A 21,071-nucleotide genomic window follows, 5' to 3' on the forward strand; every position below is an offset into this window, starting at 1 on the left:
AGCGGTCCGCTCTAAAAGAGCCTCGCAGTTTAATGACACCTTTGAAACGAAATTCCCCAAAAGCCCGATAGCAAGGGAATGCATAGTGTTTGCTCTTACGTCCCTTCTTGAGGGGACAAAAGAGCAAACACTGTGCATTATAATGCACGGCAATAATAGTGATGAAATCTTGATAAATGAAAGTACATGAAAGTACATATTGAGGGATATTAACAGTCAGCGAGGTCAACAAGGCATCTGCTGTGAAATATCAGAACCAGAATTAGAATGAGTTCATCCCGTCAAGTACTGTAGGCTACATCGATCAAATATACGAGGAATTTGTCGTGGTGATGATTAAGGTGTGTTTCTTTACAGAGACATTTTTTTAAGGCCAAATGGTCTAGAAAAATAAAAACAAAAATAAAAATGAAACAAAAAACATAAAATAGCCAATATGAACCAATATGAAAAATACAGAACAGAAATAGCCAAATAAAATGTACTGTACTGTACTGTGTATAAAATATATACAGAACAATGTGATACTAACATATATGTATATATATATTTATGTAGAAGGTTTAGCAGTTTGAACAACAGAAGTCGCCAGATTCTAAACTGCTTTCGCAAATTACAGTCTACAGTATGTGTATTGCTCAGAAGAATTACTACAAACCCTCTGGGTAACTTACATGAACATTTCTTCTCTCATAATCAATATAAAGGGAAATCTCCACAGAGCAAATTCAATAGCACAGAGATAGCAATGAGCAACTTTTTAAATAGGTCCATGCCACCTCTGTCCTTTACTTATACATGACTTCAGCCATGGTTACTGTACCATTCTCTCCCTCTCTCTCTCTCACTCACACACACACACACACGCACACACACACGCACACACACACACACACACACACACACACACACGCACACATACACAGCAAAGTGATTAATCGCAAAGTCAATTGGCCGCACATTTACCCATCCTTCATTCCTCCTAATAGCTTTCTAATGGTCTGTTGGCTTTTCTTTCGCTGCAAAAAGTGTTTTTGGAAATTACAACAAGTGGTGGAGGTTTGTTTTGAGTTGGATTACGTAAATGGGCATTTTAGGGCCACTTCTGGCCGTGGCGAAGGACCGAGTTTAGGCCTCGGTCGATCATTCTGATGATATAATGGTTGTCTCAACACGGTGCGTCTTGATTTAAAATCCTTGTTTCCGAAAAGGACGGGAATATGCAGAAACACATGGCTGCTTCCATCTGGCCTTCCTTTGGAAATGGCTTCCATGGCTTGTGTTGCATTTGAAGCCCTTCCTTTCTGTCTTTTCATCACTTATACTCTTATCCCGACAACACACTCACACTAACACACATCACACACACACACACACACACACACACACACACACACACACACACCCAAGAAGAAGAAAAATCCCTGTCCAGGTCTGTTTTTTATCAGGCCACCGTTACAGCGGGTCGTTTAGAAAAACATGGTGTGCCACCCCTATTATCATCTGAGCCATATGGAAGCCATTTCTGGGCTCATGTGTGCAAATCCTACTCAAATCCAAAACTGTCGGTCCTCTGCCTCCTGCCCCTACTGCTGTACCAAGAGCTGCCTAATTAACCTTACTCAGCCCTGCAGACATGCTCCGCAATCTATACACACACACATACACACACACACACACGCGCGCGCGCACACACGCATGCACAAACACACATGCACAAGCACACACACACACACACACACACATGGGTACACACACACATACGCATGCACACACACACTTACACACACACACACACACACACACACACACACACACACACACACACACACACACACACACACACACACACACACACACACACACACACACACACACACACACACACACACGCACCCACACACGTATTGCATAAATAAATACTTTTCAGTGCTCTCCCTCTCTCCTATGGATATAGTCTATGGGGTATTCTCCCTCAGCACAAACTTTTGGGAATTCACACAGCTCACACACAAATTTCTCATATTAATAAACAATTATTTCATGTTATGTTTAGGACAATAAAGCTCCATTAAACTCCTACATTATAATCATTATGACCCATCTTTCAACCCCCCCCCCCCCCAAAAAAAAACAACTCTTCACGATATTTGGATCTTCCATATAAATTCGTGGTAGATTTAATTGTATAGTTTTTCAGCTATTACTTACTTTTCATGTTGTATTTATATAGATACATGTGTTATGTGGTGTACATATTCCCTTATTTACTATATCCCTTTATCACGTTCCCACTCTGAGCTGCTGTAACCCCCAAAATCTTCAATAATTTACAGTCTTATTTTATCCAGTCAGCAAACTAGATTATAAAAAGGAACTGTGAAATCAAACAATCATGTATTGGTGTGATATTATTATTACCTTTTTGGACAGTATGGTTATATGTAAATGTTACTGTATTCTTTTAACACTTTGCTTTACGCACATACTATGTTATATTATTTTTATTATCTTTTCATGTTTAACTTTGCGCACTTTGTATTTAACTTTTTATTATTCTAATATTACTATTACTATTACTATTACTATTAATATTTATATTTAAAAATGTAGTTTTTATCATTATTATTATTTAATTATTTATTTATTTATTTATTTATTTGTGCATTTGTTTATTAATTTGTTTGTTTATTTATTTGTTTGTTTGTTATTTTTATTTTATTGTTATTATCCCTGTTGTTATTTTTCGGATTTGTGTCCCCTATTGATATTGTTCTGGGAAAATTCTCAGAATTTTTCGAAATCGAAAACTATCTGGAACAATATTGGCAGAACCTATGAACACGGTTACATCTCGTTTGAACCGGTATGTCACAAACACCTTGCGGTTGACGTTTCTTCCAAATCGATCCAGATACGGAGGAGAGATCAGTGAAAAACCAAACAACTTTGATCCCAACCATTGAGCTGGTCATGCTTGGCTGACATATCACTATTCATAAACAAAATGAACGAGATGAGATTTACAGTAAAACGCTTTATAACATCATCATATTTTTTATTATATGGGTATTATTACAGGTTCCAATTCACAATGTCCAGTTGGACCATGTCCAGTGTGTGCAGCGTAGACTTGACATTACCAACTATCGGTTTACATGTATATATTTATGTAATTTCTTATCTGGTAAATGTCAGAAGATCTGTTGGAGTGATATTTTATCACCATGGTTCACATTACTTTGCTTGATTAAGGAAAAATACAATAAAAAGTAAAAAAAAATATATATATATATATGATATTTCGAAAAAACCCGTAACCACGTTGAGTCGAATCCACTAAAATATGCGACTCAAGATCGATGCGTTCAAGATCCAGCAAGGTGTCGGAAAAATAGAAGCTGTGAATTGGTAATTACTCACAGAAATACCACAACTTTTTTTCGTATATCATGTAAACTTAACTTATTGAAAATGTAATCCAAGGAAAAAAGTCACCAAGTAAATTATATAAATGCAACTACTATCGTAATCCTGTATCGTATTCCGGTAATACATAAACCTACATAAATACATCATTATTGACGTATATAAGACACATTCCAGATGTACTTACATACAGAAAGGTAAGTTATAACAATGAAAAGATTTAGTTTAAAGTAAAAAATAAGTGTGATTTTTTTCACAAACGTCATATATAAATATTTTCCTACAACTAAACTTAACAAACTCTAATGAAAAGACAGAAAGTGTCTTTAAAAGTTCTTCCACAATAATTCTAATGACAAATTAAATTTAAAAGTTCCATAAATGTTGTCTGCATTACAATTTAGACAAGTTATCTATTAAACTGAATTTTCCAATTGTAGATGACTAACGGTCCTAAAAAAATTAGGACCGTTAGATTAGCTTTTTAGAACTGTTATTTAGAACTGACCTATCTCATATGACACAAACTATGTCACATTAGAACTTAAAAACAAGAGTCGACGTCTGGTTGAAATGAGAACGCTTTATACGTTATGTCATGACAGTTTGATTCATGGAATTACATGCACGTAACGACATGATGTTTGTAAGTTCAGTAAATTTAGCTGTATTTCAAAAACCAAAAAATGTAACACATACCAAAAAAGAATAACCCAGACCCTGTGTATTGCTGGCTGCAGCTATATTTATTATTATTTTCTAAAAGTGTCTGGAACACCACAACCGCTGGACACACGGACACGGTTGAGGTCTCGTTAGAACCAGGACGCCCCAGTCATCTCATGGTTCAAGTTTCATCCATATTGATCTACAGTACATTCGGATGAGGAATTTATGAAAAAACGAGAAAATTTGACCGGAGGTAGCCGAACGTTCGCGAATCGCCGAAACGCCAAGGTTCTAAAACTTGCGGCGGGGTAGTGGAGCGAGATGAGTTTGTGGAGTAAAGCGCTTTGTGACATCATTGCCCAGTTTGTTATATACATGCGGGTTGTGGCTCCGAACATCCATTCGCATCGTGCGAGCTGTGGAGTGTAGAGTCAATCCCTCACCCCTCAAATAGACAGAATACAGTCAGATCTGGAGAAATGTACTTTACGACGTGTGTGTGTCTGTGTGTGTGTAGAGGAAATGGCCTGCACTTGACGGCACCGTCTCACTTCACTTCTCTTCAAGGAAAAACTATGTTTTATACAAAAAAATACTCATGAGTTATGAATCTAAAAAATGATATGAATGTTTCAAGAGTTATTACGATAATTATATTATCAAGAGCTGGGGGTACGGATCAATCATGCAATAAATGAATCTTAATTTATCTTAATCTTACTGATTTCTTAACACCAGTGGGACACTCTTCATTAAATAAGTGTCCTGCCCACAAAGTGCCCTCATTGACATGTATCGAGTTTTATATAATAATAATAACAATTATTATTATTATTATTATTATTATTATTACTATTACTATTACTATTATTATTATTATTATTATTATTATTATTATTATTATTATTATATATAATGACAAGATCTTTCCTGCAGCTGTATGCTCAGGTTCATTTGCTGGTTCCTATTAATAAACATGGATTCAATTACTGCATTATTACATGGAAAAACCACACACTCATTTCTCAAAGTGTCCCTTTGCTTCTGTGTTTTATTTCAGAACAGGGTCTGAAAGAAATTATGGTGATTATCGGCGTTGTGTCTGCACTGACTCTCCACTCGTGTTATTTCTAACGACTTGACCTCTTAATAATCAGCTTGCACGTCGAGACCCCCTTTTCACCTTCCCCACCTCCTCGATAAATTCCTCTTTCGATTATTAGAAGCGGTATTTGTTGTGCGTGGGAGAACACACCAGGGACCAGAATTATTATGAGTTGGAGTGATTGCGTTCGATAAACTGCTCACTATAAGGGATGTTCCGTTAACAGTATCAGGGCAAGGTGCGGTACTGTTTTAAATATCGGTACATCTGTCTCTTTCTGTGTGAAGAACGAAGGATTCAACCAGAAGCGACACGCTAATAATGCTGTGTTTGCCGTTTTCTCCGCGCGTTGTCCTGATTCTCCTGTTGCCCACTTGATTTGAGACGCACATTTTTGATGGATCCTCAATCGCTATACCAAAACTAAAAAATGCGTGAATAAATAAATGCATCAACCAAAAAAAATAAAAAATAAAGAACAAATAAACAAAACAAAAGTTGCACATAAATGCAAGACATAAAAATATAAAAGAAATAAATGAACTAATGAATGAGTGAATACTTCATTATAATTAATTAGAATATTAAAAAAAACTGTCGCACCCAGAGGCCACGCAAACACACACGGGGAGAACCAACATAAACTTAACATAATTGTATGGATTATTATAGAGCCTCCTATTTTGTTGTTTGGGCGGGCAAGTAAATAAACAAAAACAATCACATGGTTAAGCAACCAACAAACCATCGTTCCTGCTGTATACTGCAGGGCCATTGTCATTGAAGGAAAAAGAAACTAAACCTCCCAAAAACAAAAAACAAACAAAAAAAAAAAAAAGCTGAAATATGACAAAATTAAAATAAAAAAACAAAATGAACTTAAACTGTTCCCCTAGGATATTCTGCCCCGTCGTCCGCCTCCTCCGTCCATCCCGTTGTGCACGGTGTCGTCTGCGCTGCGGCGCTGGTGGTTATGACGTCACTTAACAGGCGCTCATAGCGGCAGCATATTTGAGGGTGACGTGTTAATGCCGCCAGCCGGTGTTACAAAGATATCATGCTTTAAATGAGTGTTCCCTAACCTTTTTTTTTTTCATCTCTATCCTGTTAACCACTAAACACGTGAGAAACATGTTTAGAACTGTGCTTATTATTATCGCCGCACGGATAGTTCACATCAACAGAAAACGACAAAATAATAAAAAGGCAATGCGATAAAAAAAATATGAAGGAAAAAAATGGACAATATATGCTCAAATCGGAAAATCTTTCATATATTGCCATTCTGTTACTGCTTAATACACGTTTATTTTCTATTGGGTTTTTTTTTGTCTATTTGTTAGGCTTATATTTAATGTTTTGTCATTCGGTTTATTGTACATTGTCCTTTTTATTTTATTTTATTTATAATAAACGAAGATTTTTATTATATACATTTTTTTATATATATCAAATTATATTCATTACATATTTTTTATTATATGAAATATTCCCTTTTTTTTGTTGAATATACCCTTTATTCTTTTTATCCCTTTCAATGCTGATATACCTTATTGCTTTTTTATAATGCTATTTATTATCCGTTTTATATTATTATATGGATTGGAGCCTCCGAATTTCACACGAATTTTGAATCTCTTTTTTTCTCAATCTAGGTTCGGCTTTCTGGTTCACAGCTAGCTTTATTTCATCCGTTTATCATGTTTATTGTTGGATTTAGTGAATGTTGCCGGTTTTTTTTTTTTTTTTGTTTTTTTTTGGTATGGTGAACTGTTGTATATTTCCACATTTTCATTATAATGTCATTTTCTTTCTCTTTTTTCGCTTCCGCGCGTCCATTAGAAAGGAGGAGTTCCTATATTGTTGGCCGGAGGGAGGCAGCCGCGCACTGATCGCCGCCATGGACGCACGGGGAAGAAGACGTCCAGACCCCGGCGCAACGTTCGATTCTCTTTTGGATTCGGTTCCTGGCAGGTCACCCAGTTAAACGAAAAACAAACACAAAAAAAGACTCGTTCATTTACATTTACATTTACGTTTAGTCATTTAGCCATTTAGTCATTTAGTCATTTACAATTATTCATGGTTCACGTTCAACATTCCGACTCTTGGTTGAGTTTGGTTCGGTCGGTGTAACGCCCGGTATAAATATAAATATATAAAAAAATATATATATATATATAATAATATATAATACAAATATAAAATATATATATTCTGTCAAACGCATTGGTTTAGACAGACTAAACAATTTATTCCAAAGTGTAAAATCCGTCTTTTATTTTGTTGTTGTTTTACAGTGCTGGCCCCTTTGGCCGTGGACATCGATTGAGTCCCCCCCCCCCCCCGTAATTAGTCGACGATCGCCCGCTCGTCCACTCTTTTGCCGGAGTGACTCCGGAGTCCCGAGTCAGATTCGTGGTCGTACGCCACGAACGAAGTGTTCGCGAGTCCCGCATCTACTAACCGCGTGTGGCGTGGATCCGCTCGACGGCGCGGGACTCCCCGTCGGTGAGTGTCTTCCGCGACCGTTCGCGCTGTGCGCTCCAGCGTGATTTTACAACCGTGCGGCTGTGTTTTGTTTCGAGTTGGCCTCCCGTTGCGCCCGACAATAAACATGGCCTGCGTTCCAAACGGCGTAATACATACTTAGTACATGTCGTAGAGGCGCGGGGGGGGGGGAGCTCCGAGGCGCTGTGTGTCCGCGGCGAACCAGAGAGAGGTTTCGACTGGAAACCAAAGCCCCGTTTACATGTTGGACTAACGAGGCTGCAATGCGGGAGTGTGAAGTTTGACGCTTGCTGTGGGTTGTTTTGGGCTCAGGTGTTAACGCCGTAGTCTTTGGCCGTCACGTTCTGACTGCGGCTGCCAGAAATGGTGGCCTTTAGTACTAGGCTTTGTGGGCCTGCTCCTAAAGAACTTTAACACTAGGTAATGCAAATATCACTCGCACATGCGGCACAAATAAACACATTTTCAGAAAATGTTAGTTCATAGCTTCATATATATATATATATATATATATACATATATACACATGTATTAAAATGTAATTGCAACGCAACGGAGATAATGCACAATAAGTACAAAGACACAATAGCTAAGTAATTAACTAACTAAGCTAACTGAACTAATAAGTCCAAGGACACATAACCAGGTCAATTAAGTAATGAGCTAACTAACCTAACTGATTCCTAAAACGTCACTCACTCAATAAATTGAATAAAATATGCTTGAAAGGGTCATATGCGGAATGGGGGTGCAGGAAGGCCAAAGAGAAGGTGTATGGATGTGGTGAGGGGGGACATAACAAGGGAGGAAGGTGCGCAGAACAGAAGGTATTGGAGGCAGATGATCCGCTGTGGCGACCCCCCCGACGGGAGCAGCAGAAAGAAGACTATTGTGTATATACAGATATGTACAGTCAAGTGGCATGTGAATAAAGTGAGGTAGTCTGTGTTGAGATATACAGTATCAGGCCCCGCCTGTCCTGGGCAGCACAGTTCCCAAACAGGCAGTGATGTTGCCTGTCAGGATGCTCTCCACTGCTCCGGAGTAGGAGGACTTTAGGATCCTCATGAGACCCTGAATTTCTTCAGCGTCCTGAGGTGGTAAAGACGCTGCCTCGCCTTTCTCACCAGAGTGTCTGTGTGTCGAAGTCCATGTTAAGTCCTCTGTGATGTGGACTCCCAGGTACTTGAAGCGGCTCACCCTGTCAACAGAAGCAGCATTAATCACCAGTGGAGTGTGCATCCTCAGTTGTAATCTTCTCCTGAAGTCCACAATCGGCTCCTTAGTTTCGCTGACGTTCAAGAGAAGGCTGTCGTCCTGGCACCAGAGTGACAGATCAGCCACCTCCTCACGGTAGACCTTCTCTTCATTATTGGTGATCAGGCCCACCACGACGGTGTCGTCAGCAAACTTGATGGTGTTGGAGCTGGACCTGGCCACACATGTGTGTACAGTAGAGGGCTGGGGACGCAGCCTTAGGGGGATCCTGTGTTCAGGGTGAGAGAGCTGGATGTGTGCCTCCTCACCCTAACCACCTGGGATCTGGCGGTGAGAAAATTACACCCATCTTAAGGCCTGCCCCCAGTTTATAAACTGGGTCACCGCCTGTCATACTTTCCCTATGCTTATTCAGCTCTCCATTGTTGGAAGCAAGCCCTCTATTACAGAGGGGGAAAAAGAGAAAAGAAAGGAAATAATTATGTCTGCTGCAGCCCACACATGACAGGGATACTCACCCGTTGTGCGTTTACTGTCTTGGCCATGCACACCCGGAAGCGGCGCTTTTAGGACCTGTTCTTTTGCGTCGACTGCTCGAGTCTGCCACTGGAAGTCATCCACAATTTTGCGGACATCTTCGGTTCCCTCCCTAGTCATCCCCACACTCCCAAAAGGCCTATGAGTTTCTTGGTGGAGTGCGAAGAGGAGGATTGGGGACTTGCTTCGAGGCCACGCTCCCTACCTCTGTTGATCCCCCTCAGCATCCGTGTAGGTGAATCAGGAGGAGTTGCCTGCGCACCACGAATTGCCGCCGCAGTCGGGATCCAAACGGCCTCCAAGATCATCGCGGGCCTAGAGCGGCCCAAAAATATGAAAATATGAGCCCAAAGCCTCAGGTGAGGCCGGACATGTCACATGAACACTGGTGTGAGCCTCCCTTCCCATACAATGTGTCTGGAGGCTCAATTTGTGGGAAAATCCGCCCTGGTGCCCTTGCTACCAGAAACCAGAGCATGCCTCTCTGCTTGTGTGAGCGTATGTAGACACGCATGCCCAGTTTCTCCCTGGGTAGAGAACTGCGCTGCAGTTCGCCCTTTGTCCATCAGCCTTCGCTGGAGACACACAGACATCTGTCATCCTGTAATGGAAAATTCAGTCTTGGAGAAGGGCGGCATTCGCCTGGTAGTAGACAGGGAGAGAAACTGCGCTCTCCTACACGGGGGCCGCTGCTCGACCATCTCTGCAGCCTGGTTGTTCTGGTGAATTGTAAAAAGAGCGCTTGTGTTCCAGCCCAGTGCACTGTGTATTTGGGTCTCCATCCTCCATGCGGTCGATGTGTGTATGAATGACAAGGAGGTTGGCTGTGGTCAAGGCAGCTTGCACGCTGTTTGTGTGCAAGGGCACGTCGGGCTTGGGCTTGATGGCAGCTGCCGCAGCCGCAGTCCCACTGGGTCTGTTCAGGATGAGACCTCTGCAACTCTGGTTTTTAAAACAGCAGTTGCGTCCATCCAGGGACCTCTCCCGGGAACTGACCATTATGCGGAAGTGTCAAGACGACCTGAGGTTTTGCCTGACCTCCAGAAACCTCATAAAGGGGGGTCCAGCTGGGTCAACTGACACTGAGTGTGGTGATAAAAACCGATGTCTCCTTGTACAGCTGGAGTGTTGTTTGCGAGGGTCAGATGGTCAGCCAGCGCTGGGGGGCACACAATCCCCAGCACATCAATGTGTTCACTCCCTAGCAGGCAAAACCTGGGAGTGGACTTATAATCGAGGGGACGGCTGCAAGCTTCAGATTGGCGCATTCACCCGCTGGTCATCGACATGATCTTGCGTCGATTTGGCCGAGCAGAGGTGGATCTGTTCACTTCATGAGACACAGCTCATTGCCCTCTATGGTACTCCATCCGGAACGACGACCCCCCATTGGGCCACGTTGCCCTGGCTCACCGCTGGCCTCGGGCTAGTTAGTATGCATTCCCTCCCCTCCCACTGTTGTAGCAGGTGCTGGACAAGGTCAGGGAAAACAGGGTGGAACTGGTTCTGATGGCACCTTGGTGGCCGATACAGACTTGGTTCGCGGACCTGAGGTTCCTCATCTTGGGTATGCCGTGGTTGCTCCCGCTTCGGCAGGACCCCTGACACAGGCAGTGGAGAAAATCATCTTTCCAGCTCCCTACAAGTCATCTGGCCCCTGAGCGGGACCGGCTATTAAATGAAGGTTTACCCATGAGGTGGTGAAAATTATTCACAGCGCTACTGCCCCATCAATGAGGTCGCTTTACATATCCATACATAATTTAAATGCCCCGTTGGATGAATGGAGTATTGCTGTGGACAGTTTTTAAGACGGTAGGCCAATAATTCTTTACTGGACATGCCGTGAAAATGATGTACACAACTACAGCAAAAGAGGGAAAACATGAGCATACTTAGTCTGGCAGTTTTGCCTACCACACACCACCCAAGTCAGGGACCTCCAGCACAGAGACACAGAAGACGGGGGGTTGTTAACACCAGTTTATTGGAGAGAGTTGGCCAGTTGGAATTGGCCCAGGAGCAAAAAGACATGTCATGACACGGGCTCCTATCCTGAGAGTGTGTGGTGATGGCGGTTTTAACCTGTTGCTCATTTGATCAACCAACGAGCAACAGGTACGCAGCCACCCTGACCCAGGTCCCTAATTACCTAGATCCAGGTCAGGTGTGGCTGCTCAACCACACCACCCATTGACTTACCTTTTCTATCACTTTCCCAAGCAGTCCATAGGGTGCCCTTTTTCCGAACCCAGTTGATAAAATACTTAAAAAAAAAAACACTTCCCCATTGCAATCTTTTTTGTTGCTTTTTGAGGAGAAATGGGGAAACCTTATCAGTACTCTTAAAGTGCGCCATACCTTTTCTATCACTTTCCCAAGCAGTCCATAGGGTGCCCTTTTTCCGAACCCAGTTGATAAAATACTTAAAAAAAAAAAAACACTTCCCCATTGCAATCTTTTTTGTTGCTTTTTGAGGAGAAATGGGGAAACCTTATCAGTACTCTTAAAGTGCGCCATACTTTTTTCACTATTTGGATTTGAGTAGCACTTTTGAGGAGACCCTGCTTTGAAGAAGTCCCAATGAAAGCAACGAGAGAGGGACCAAATGGGGCAAGTGATCCTCAAAATATGTCGGCTTGCTCCAGCAATGTGACGTCAGCTTCACATTCCTTATGATCACATTCCTGTATCGAACCGATTTGTTGTGCACCATCATTGCCCAACCACTCGCAATTAAGTTATTCATCGAGCTATAGAATAGATACTGCAGCAAACAATGCAAGACTTCATCCACTGCTAGGAGTCTGAATGCTGGTGTTGGCACCAATAACAAATACAAAGATGCAAACTTCACCATAAAATAAGGAGTCGTGGTGTAGAGGTCTTTCTATGTGTCCACCCCAACATCGTGGGTGGCGGTCTGTCGTTTTTTCCTAGTGTGGTAACCGATACAGTGTCTGAGACATTATATGACTTTGTGAAACAAAGTCTAGCCACACTACTGGCTCAAAGTTTGGTGAGGCTGGATTAATTCCAGATCTACCTGACATTCGAGTTGTCTCCGATCACTCTTCCCTCCTCGGCAACCCCCATTCAGAGTAGAAGCCCTGGTCAAAGTTATATCGTGCCCTGGCTGGTGACCGACATATGAAAAGAACTGATCTTTGACTCTGACATGTCTAAGTCTTCATCTTAAATAGAAATGTTGTTTGTAGAATCTCTTGTTTTTTAATCTAACCTCCCTTTTCACATTTACTACTACATTTGATATTTTCCCCAGATAAACGATGTCGAAAAAAGGAAAAGCGCCAGCAATGGCAAGGACGGCGTCTAAAAGACAGAGCAGTCACGTTGAAGAAGTTCCTCCTAAATTAAGTAAGGGCCCCATCAATGGCGTGGCGTCTTGCTTGTGTTTCGACACCCCTGCAAGCCTCTTCCAAAGCCTCATCCATCCCATGGGGCAGGAGGAATTCTTCAGGGATTACTGGGAGAAGCAGCCCCTCCACCTCCAGAGATCAGACCCCAACATTGCCTCTTACTACCAGTCCCTGTTCCAGCTGTCAGACCTGAAGAGCCTTTGTGCTCAGGGTTTGGAATATGCCAGGGACCTCAACGTCTGTCGTTGTATCCAAGGCAGGAAGAAAGTTCTGAACAAGGTCGGCCGTGTGAAGTTCAACGTCCTCAGTAGGGACTTTAATCAGGAGAAGGCAACCATCCAGTTCCATCAACCGCAGCGATTCAAGGTGCGTGGGTGGTGTGAAAATGTTTTGAGAAAAAATATTGAATTCTGTGTAAAAAAACAACGGGGGAAGTCATGGAGACAGCGTGAATATGGACAACATGCTTATGACTTCTTCGATTTCAGTCAGCTTGGCTCGTAACATACCTTACACCACAGGATAATCTGGCACGATAATCTTTAGAACCATCAAGAAGTCAGGACTTTGCTCTCGGTTTTGGGAAGTGGCGAATAGGGGACTAAAATCTGCTTTATTATGTTGTAGTGTGTACCCCACTTAGGACACAATCACAGGTAGGGTTGGTGCTTATTGTTCACATGCCCTGAGCTCTCAGGCACTGCCTACCCTGTGAAAAACACTTAGGATAAGCACAAGCCCTTGTTTTGCTCTTTCCTGTCAGGATGAGTTGTGGAAAATCCAGGAGAAACTGGAGTGTTTTTTTGGCTCACTGGTCGGCTCCAATGTCTACATAACACCTCAGGAATCCCAGGGGCTGCCTGCACACTATGATGACGTTGAGGTAACCCAACAGCAAAATATATTAGAACGCTGCCCACCATATGTACCCCATATTCCAATATAAGCCGTAGTTATAGCCCTTGTTTTGGGTGACACTGGATGTCGCCCCGTTGAGTAGTCAGCTGGCCCCTGAGTAGGACTGGCTATTAAATAAAGGTTTACCCATTAGTTGGTGGAAATTATTCAAAGCGCTAGTGCCCCATCAACAAGGTCACTTTACACATTCAAATGGATAGCCATTGAGGCTGGTGTGTGGCACGTGGAAATGACCCATTTACACTGTAATATTGGCATCATACACTCAAAACATGTCTACTTGGTGGAGACGGGCCAAGAGTAGGTGGTACAAATACCACCACCTTTGGGACCTTTAATATGACATGTCATAGTATGACATGTCATTAATTTAATGTATACACAAAATAGAGTATGCAGAACAGTACAGAGCTTATTTGCATTTGTGTGAAGTTTTTCTATTACATTCCATGGAAATGATTTCCAACTGCAAATGAATGAACCATTTTAAGGAATCCCTTTGAGAATCCTCTTCAATATAACAAATTATTTATGTGGATCTTGCTGTTTGAGGCTTTACAAGATAATTTATCGGTTATGTATAATCGCACATTATGTTATGTCCTTGGACTTTTCAAGAATTGTTCGTGCTGCCGGTCTTCGGTCTGTCCAGGTGTTTATAATGCAGCTGGAAGGGGAAAAACGTTGGCGTCTTTATAAGCCCACAGTGCCCCTGGCCAGAGAATACGCCGTAGAACCAGAGTCTCGCATTGGCACTTCCACCCATGACATCATACTCAAGGTACAGTTTTTCGACGCATCAACATTTTAATAAACTGTAGAAAATATACTTGTGCTCAACTGTAAAACGGGACACATACGGGACCGTCGGCTTACTTCGCTATTTTTCAACCCAGGCCTTATTAAAATGTTGGTTCTTATTATTTATAACTGTTCAGAGTGCAACCTCACTGAACGCTTTTCTTTTGAGAAACATACCACTCTGCTGCAGCTTCTCACTGTGCTAAAATTTAGTCCACTGGGGGCGAACATTTAAGCCTTAAAAAAATATAAAATGGCATATCAAATCTCAGTTTATAATTGCTGTACCTCATTCAAAGCGCAACGTTGGTTAGACTTGGTTGCCATTAGGAAGCGGCACAACTTCCCGTTTCTAGTCTCTTACGCTTGCGTGGATGTAGCCAGAAGAGTCATTAGACAAACAAACAGAATCTATAAAATGCTGTCCGGTTTGCGATAGCACTTTTCCCAGAAAACCTATAAAGGCTGTTGGATCCGATATTGCGAGCTTCCCATTTTTAAAAAGAACATTAAAAAAAAGTTACCTACGTTGCTTTGGACTACGGTATAACTCTTAGCAGCTCTTAAAATAGGCATACCACTCTAGTAATCAAAATAATTTAAAATGTAAAATTCTGTAATATTCATTGTATTAATTTATTTGGTATTAGCAATGTTATAAGCCAAATCACCCTGTCGTGGGTTATATTCAGATAATGACCATGTGGCTGTACATCGTCCCATACTTTGGTTTGTGAAGAAGCGGCAATGTATGAGATGTATCTCCATCTTTCGTGACAGGCCGGTGATCTTCTTTACTTTCCCAGAGGAACCATCCATCAGGCAGAAACCCCCATAGGAGTGGACCACTCCACACACCTGACCCTCAGCACCTACCAGACCATGTATGATTTTTTTTTTTTCCGATCTAACCTTTCACCCAAAAAAATCACTGCCTCTAATATGTTTTAGTGCGACACCTAGAATTTGTGGGGACAAGAGTGCTAAAAGTAACCATCAAATAAATGAATGTAGTCCACCTATACTTATGGGCACCAAAAATGTCCAAAGTACAGATGATCTGTTTTGTCTTACATTACCAAGGAAAACAATTGGCTTTGAGAAACGCACCTTTGTCTATTTTGTATTGTAATTCATATTGTAATTGTAATTTGTATTATATCCTTTGTAATGTAAAGCACTTTGTACGCTTTACATTAATCAAAGGCCATCAGATAGTGACAATAAAATCAAAGCAGGCAGTAAAATGCATTTACAAAGTAGAATAATAAAATAAGTAAAATAATGAAATAAATTTAAAACAGGGTAAGAATAAGAGTTCTTCGGAAAATTATTTTTGTATTTCAATGTAGTCTTGGATTTTACTCATGACACCGAAAATGCACAAAATAAACCCCAAATGCTAACTTTTCTTACCTGCATTATATTTCATCCTTATAACGGTTTCTTTCTTATTTACTTCCTAGAATCAAAACACATATACAAACATTCACCATCGGTTTCTTACACTGTTGGCCAAAAGGCTCTCCTTTTTAAGAAATACTTTTACTTTTTACTTTACTTTTTCCAGAGCATACACTGTGATCTCTATCCACGAGCCAGCCGTCACACAGACGACTTTGTAAAGAAAACACTTGCACAAAGCATTTCCCCGGATCATACACAATGATCCTCAACCTTGGGTACCAGTCGTCACACAAACGGCTTTTAAAGGAGGAAATAAACATGGTATGATGACAGATGATAAGACACATAAATTTCCAATATCCATGCTTGCACAAAGTAAAGTGGAACCGGTTTGGAGATGTAAACCCCGTAGTTCATGGCGGTTCATGGGATTGAGAGGCTATGGACGGGTCTGGGGGCGAGGGAGCATTTCCTCCGAAACAGAGACTCTGGAAACATCAGCAGCCATTGAGGTCACAGTGGGCTGACTGGCAACGATCAACAATTTTTTTGAAGCCCCAGAGCTATGTCAAGGTCAATTTGGGTAACGAGCAAATAAAATATTACTTGGTGTATGTTTTTTATGGTCATTGTTTTTGGTAGGCTTAATCTAACCTGTGAAGCACCTCTGTATCCCACTCACTCCATTCTCAGGTCATGGGGGGATTTACTGTTGGATACATTTCCCAGCTTCCTGTTGGACACTGTGCAAAGCGATGCCAGCATGCGGCAAGGCATGCCCATACGACTTCTACTGGTAAGAATTTTCTTCGGCAAACCTCTTTCGATGTGCGGAATACAGTGGCTCTACTACTGATCCTAAATCTAGTTCTATTTAGACAGTTGAGCTCGGGCAGGTCATCCAAAATTGATTATGCAAAATAAGCTATCGGTGGCATCCTCACAGCTAACTGTACTTTCATGGAAAGGTAATGCTAGGGTCACACCGCCGGCGACGGAGATGCAGCGTGAATCCCTGTGGCTCTCGTCTTTTCCCCAGGTCTCTCTGTCCCTGGCTTTTTGGGCGTGTCAGCTCAAAATCAACTTGCTGTTTTGGGCGCGCCAAACATTTCAAACCTCTCTGCCTTTCCATATTTAATATACATTATATTAATAATGGTGCCGTGTGTACTTTTTAAAGATTATAATGGTGTAGTGTAGTGTGGGGGCCTTAGACTTGTTGAAATCATTCTGTTCAACTTGTAGCTGTCAACGCTTTGCTCTTATGTCTGGCCTCAGACAATTATCTGCTTTCTCCATTCAAACTGGATGAATAAGTGACAATTAGATTGACTTCAATGAACAATTCACTTAAAAAAATGCACAGAACTGGCAACGATATCTAATGATTAATCCAATGTCTATGTAACAGTAGAGTTGACTAATACTGGTGCTTCCTGTGTAGGCAGTAGATTGCTGCCTTTGCCGTCTACTCATTGCCTCCTACAGGCTTCACCTGAAGATGGAAAGGCATCAATCTAATGAGATGATTCCTGCCTATACCTTTATCGCTGTAAATATAGATTTGAATATACTGTCGCTAGACTTGCATAGTGTCTACGGATCTCGAGTCTTTGCTGACCTGCCATCTTCCTTAAACACCTTAATTTACCCTGGGAAGCATGCCAGTTGTATTTGACTCCTTTGCCGTTTTCTGGATCTTTGTGTTCAGGACAGCGATGGAGACTTGGACACAAGAAAGCGTCTGGCAGGCTTCCTAAGAGGCATCGCCGATGAGGTCGAAGCAGGAAAGCTGAAAGGACGCTCCGCCGGCATGAGGAGGGACTTTGTGACCAACCGGCTGCCCCCGCACACCGAACAAGAGCAAGATATTACACCATGTACGCCAAAAAAATAAAATTCAAACTTCAAAATCAAACTGAAACCTCTTTTAACTTTAAGACTAAAAAGAGTAAAATCATGTTGTCCATAGTTTACTGAAATACTACTACAATGGACCAAATCGAAAAATGCAAGTGTCCACTTTTCATTTACATATAGTCCACTGGTTGCTTTGCCTTTGCACTGTGTCTATGTATACGAGCTGCAGTTTTGTCAATTTTCCAATTGCCACTAATTTGTGCACAAAAATGACCGATGCAGAGCATTACTGCTCTGTTCGAAGCAGACTATGGAAATCAGTGGCACCATTTATTATCATTGATGGTCTGAAATGAATCAAAAGGTCAAACAAGCAAAAAAAAGGTCAAAAATAATTTCAAATGTTGAATTATTTTTGCTTTGTTCTTAGAGTAAGAGTCACATGGATTTATTGTACATCGCCAGGTAAGTGGCTGAGTCACTTGTTTTGTGTTTTTTCCACAGCTGGAAAGATCCCAGAACTGGATGATTCAGTACGATTAAGATTTAGAGACCACATCGCTATTACAGTGGAGCCCAGACAAGAAAGGACAGTAAGTTTAAAAAAAAAGATAAAGAAAATAACTGCTCAGCACTTTGAAGTACATGATATACACTCGGTGGCCATTCCGATATGTGAATCTAAAGCTGCTTTCACACATGCATTGCAACCCTGAAATTTTCTGGACAATACACGGTGGAGCTCTATGTGTGAACGCAAATGTCTGAATCTTTTGGACCAGACTTTAACCAGACTTACCAGCCAGCACCCTAGTACAAAGTCTGTGTAATGTCCGATTGAGCGATATGTGTGAACAGAGCAGGCGATTGTCCGGATCATTCACAGCGAGCAAGTGGGCGTGTTGTGCCAGTTATTTACCTTTGTGCACGTCTTCATGCATGGAGCATATGTGCTTCGTACTCCGTTCCTTTATATTCCTTTCCACTCTTCCATTTATATAATGTCCAAATACATGGAGTATCAGTGCCAAAGAAGATAAGTCAGTAGCCTCGTCCGCCATCTTGGCTGTCACTCAGCATCTCACTCTATCTGCACCGATTGCAGTTTCTTCTTTCTTTTAGAGTATCACGTCCAAGTCACCCAAGTCTTAAACGCAAGTGTGTTGTTCAAGGACGGCTCAGCATGCTACCAGGAAGTGCCAGGGGTCGAACTGGAACATTTCCGATTACTAGACAACCCGCTGTACCTCCGGAGCCACTGCCCCCCAGATGTTGCAGTATCATAACAACTAAGATGATATAATTCATTTATGGGACATACTCCTTAACTGTTTTTATCACTTTGAAATTCCACATAGCTGGATTTTAAGACATGTACTGTAGGATACATGCAAGTTTGAGAAAAGTTGTAACAGATCGACCTCGTCAAAAACAAATCCACACTATTTGTTTCTCTGATTGTGGAAACCTGATCGGACGTAACTAGTATACTGTGAATGATAAACAACAAAATAAAAAATGAACTTGGTTGTTATTTGACCTTCTGTCCTGTGTGTGTATCAGGATGAGGCATCGGAAATGATGGTGTTCGTGCTGCATTCTCTTACAAACAAGAGGCAGAGTCATATGATGGGAGAGTCTGGAGACGGGAGCGAGGAGGAGGAGGAGGAGGAGGAGGACAGCAGCATCTCTGAGGTAACTTCTGACAAACTGGAAAATATACTAAAAGTATACTAAAATATACTTTCCTATACTTAACTACACTCTATAAATATTGCCACTGCTGTTACCACTGGAGTGACACTTTGCACTTTTAGTGTAACCACATTGGTACTCTGTAGATAGATGTGCACATATGTTATATTTGGGGTTTTTTTTTTTTGTGGGGCATGTGTTTCTGTCATTTTATTGTTTTTGCATATTGTGTTTACAGTGGAATACAAAAGTACGGTGGCCCTGTAAGCTCAACGCACTGCAACTTAAAACACATGCAAATAGACAAAACACAATCAAATTAGGAAAACATCACTTCACCAATTTGACAACATACGTGCAGCATTTAGAAAACGGGCCGCAAATCCAGATGCGTCAAAACAAACTGCATAGTTGCAGCTCCAGGTAATAACTTGTATAAATTATTCTATATAATTACAGACACTAAATCATTTAGTCAAATATAATTGATTGCAGATAAATCGCTGCATCCGCAAAACATCGTATTCATTGTTTGGTTTGGAGTTGAGGTATCGCCAAAAGGATACAATAGTGGAAATGGTTATTCTCCTTTTCTTTCATTTTATTCAAATCAGTGAGAATATGCTTGCTTGCCATTCAACTTTTTTTCTTGCAGATAGCCCCGATTGTGTTCTAGGGGTGTGTCTTAAAAGGAAAAGCAACAACCATTATATATTATTATATTGGTACTGTATAGTGCCGTTGCCTCTATGTTTTGAATTATTCATGTATAGTTTCTCCAAGCAGATGTACAACTTTTCTCTCTTTACACAAGGCTAAATACATGATGTAGTGTATTCATTTGGGCATTTATATCCTGCTCATTTTCAAAGGCTGTGCCACTGTTTATCTTAGAGTTCTAATTTTAAAACTTTTTCCTCTCTTCTCCAAGGGTCTGTGCTTCCCGCTGTCCCACCTCCAGGCCCTCCGTCAGCTCCAGGAGGTGGAGGCGTTAACCGTGAGCCAACTGGAGCTTCTGTCGGACGGAGATAAAGTCAACATGGCCCTGGCCCTCTGGACAGAGAGTCTGCTGGAAGTGTGCCCCGCATAGGAACAAAAAATGTTTTATCATTTGATTTAATTGGTTTTACTTTTTGCCGAACCACCACCTGATTTGGCCCAATTCTGCCCAGTCGGATTTACATCGGACAATATTTTCACAGTTTCTGTGAGTGTGAAATTGTGAAATGTAACATAAGATGATCCAGATTGGCATCGGTATGGAAAAATAAAGGGGGCGTTAGAAATGTATAAGTATAGAAAAACAAAGTATATATATTTTTTGTCTGTAAGATTGAATTGTGGATATGGCCAAGATAACACCACTTGAACACATCGCATTAACCTTTTGGGTAATATCTAAACATGAATTATTGTACTGTTTATTTATATTACTCCATCTGTCCGCTAAATAAAGATGATCAGTGTTATAATCTCTGAATGTATTGCAGTGTTTCTTTTTAGGTTAGGGTGACCAGGGGTCTCTTTATGTTGTACTGCAC

At 41.3% G+C, this 21,071-nt stretch overlaps 1 protein-coding gene across 2 annotated transcripts; it reads left to right on the forward strand.

Annotated features, from left to right (window-relative positions):
* The first annotated feature begins 7,636 nt into the window (after positions 1 to 7,636).
* On the forward strand, positions 7,637 to 21,006 carry riox2 (ribosomal oxygenase 2). Of its 2 annotated transcripts, none has more exons than XM_080013737.1 (10): positions 7,637 to 7,714; positions 12,753 to 13,215; positions 13,613 to 13,732; positions 14,420 to 14,548; positions 15,349 to 15,452; positions 16,669 to 16,771; positions 17,687 to 17,855; positions 18,340 to 18,428; positions 19,399 to 19,530; positions 20,462 to 21,006. In XM_080013737.1, the coding sequence occupies exons 2-10, from the start codon at positions 12,760 to 12,762 to the stop codon at positions 20,618 to 20,620; spliced, it is 1,461 nt and encodes a 486-aa protein (XP_079869863.1). In that variant the 5' UTR covers positions 7,637 to 7,714; positions 12,753 to 12,759; the 3' UTR covers positions 20,621 to 21,006. The 2 variants fall into 2 exon arrangements, with proteins under 2 accessions (XP_079869863.1, XP_079869864.1); XM_080013738.1 differs by having other exon boundaries at positions 14,468 to 14,548.
* Positions 21,007 to 21,071: the final 65 nt, after the last annotated feature.

This window comes from Zeus faber (genome assembly GCF_960531495.2).
Source record: "Zeus faber genome assembly, chromosome: 14".
NCBI lineage: Eukaryota > Metazoa > Chordata > Actinopteri > Zeiformes > Zeidae > Zeus > Zeus faber.

Coding starts and splice junctions, on each gene's coding strand:
- riox2 (XM_080013737.1), top strand. CDS start 12,760: ATGTCGAAAAAAGGAAAAGCGCCAGCAATGGCAAGGACGGCGTCTAAA. Junction 14,549..15,348: donor CCCATGACATCATACTCAAG/GTACAGTTTTTC, acceptor CTTTCGTGACAG/GCCGGTGATCTTCTTTACTT. Junction 18,429..19,398: donor AGCCCAGACAAGAAAGGACA/GTAAGTTTAAAA, acceptor TGTGTGTATCAG/GATGAGGCATCGGAAATGAT.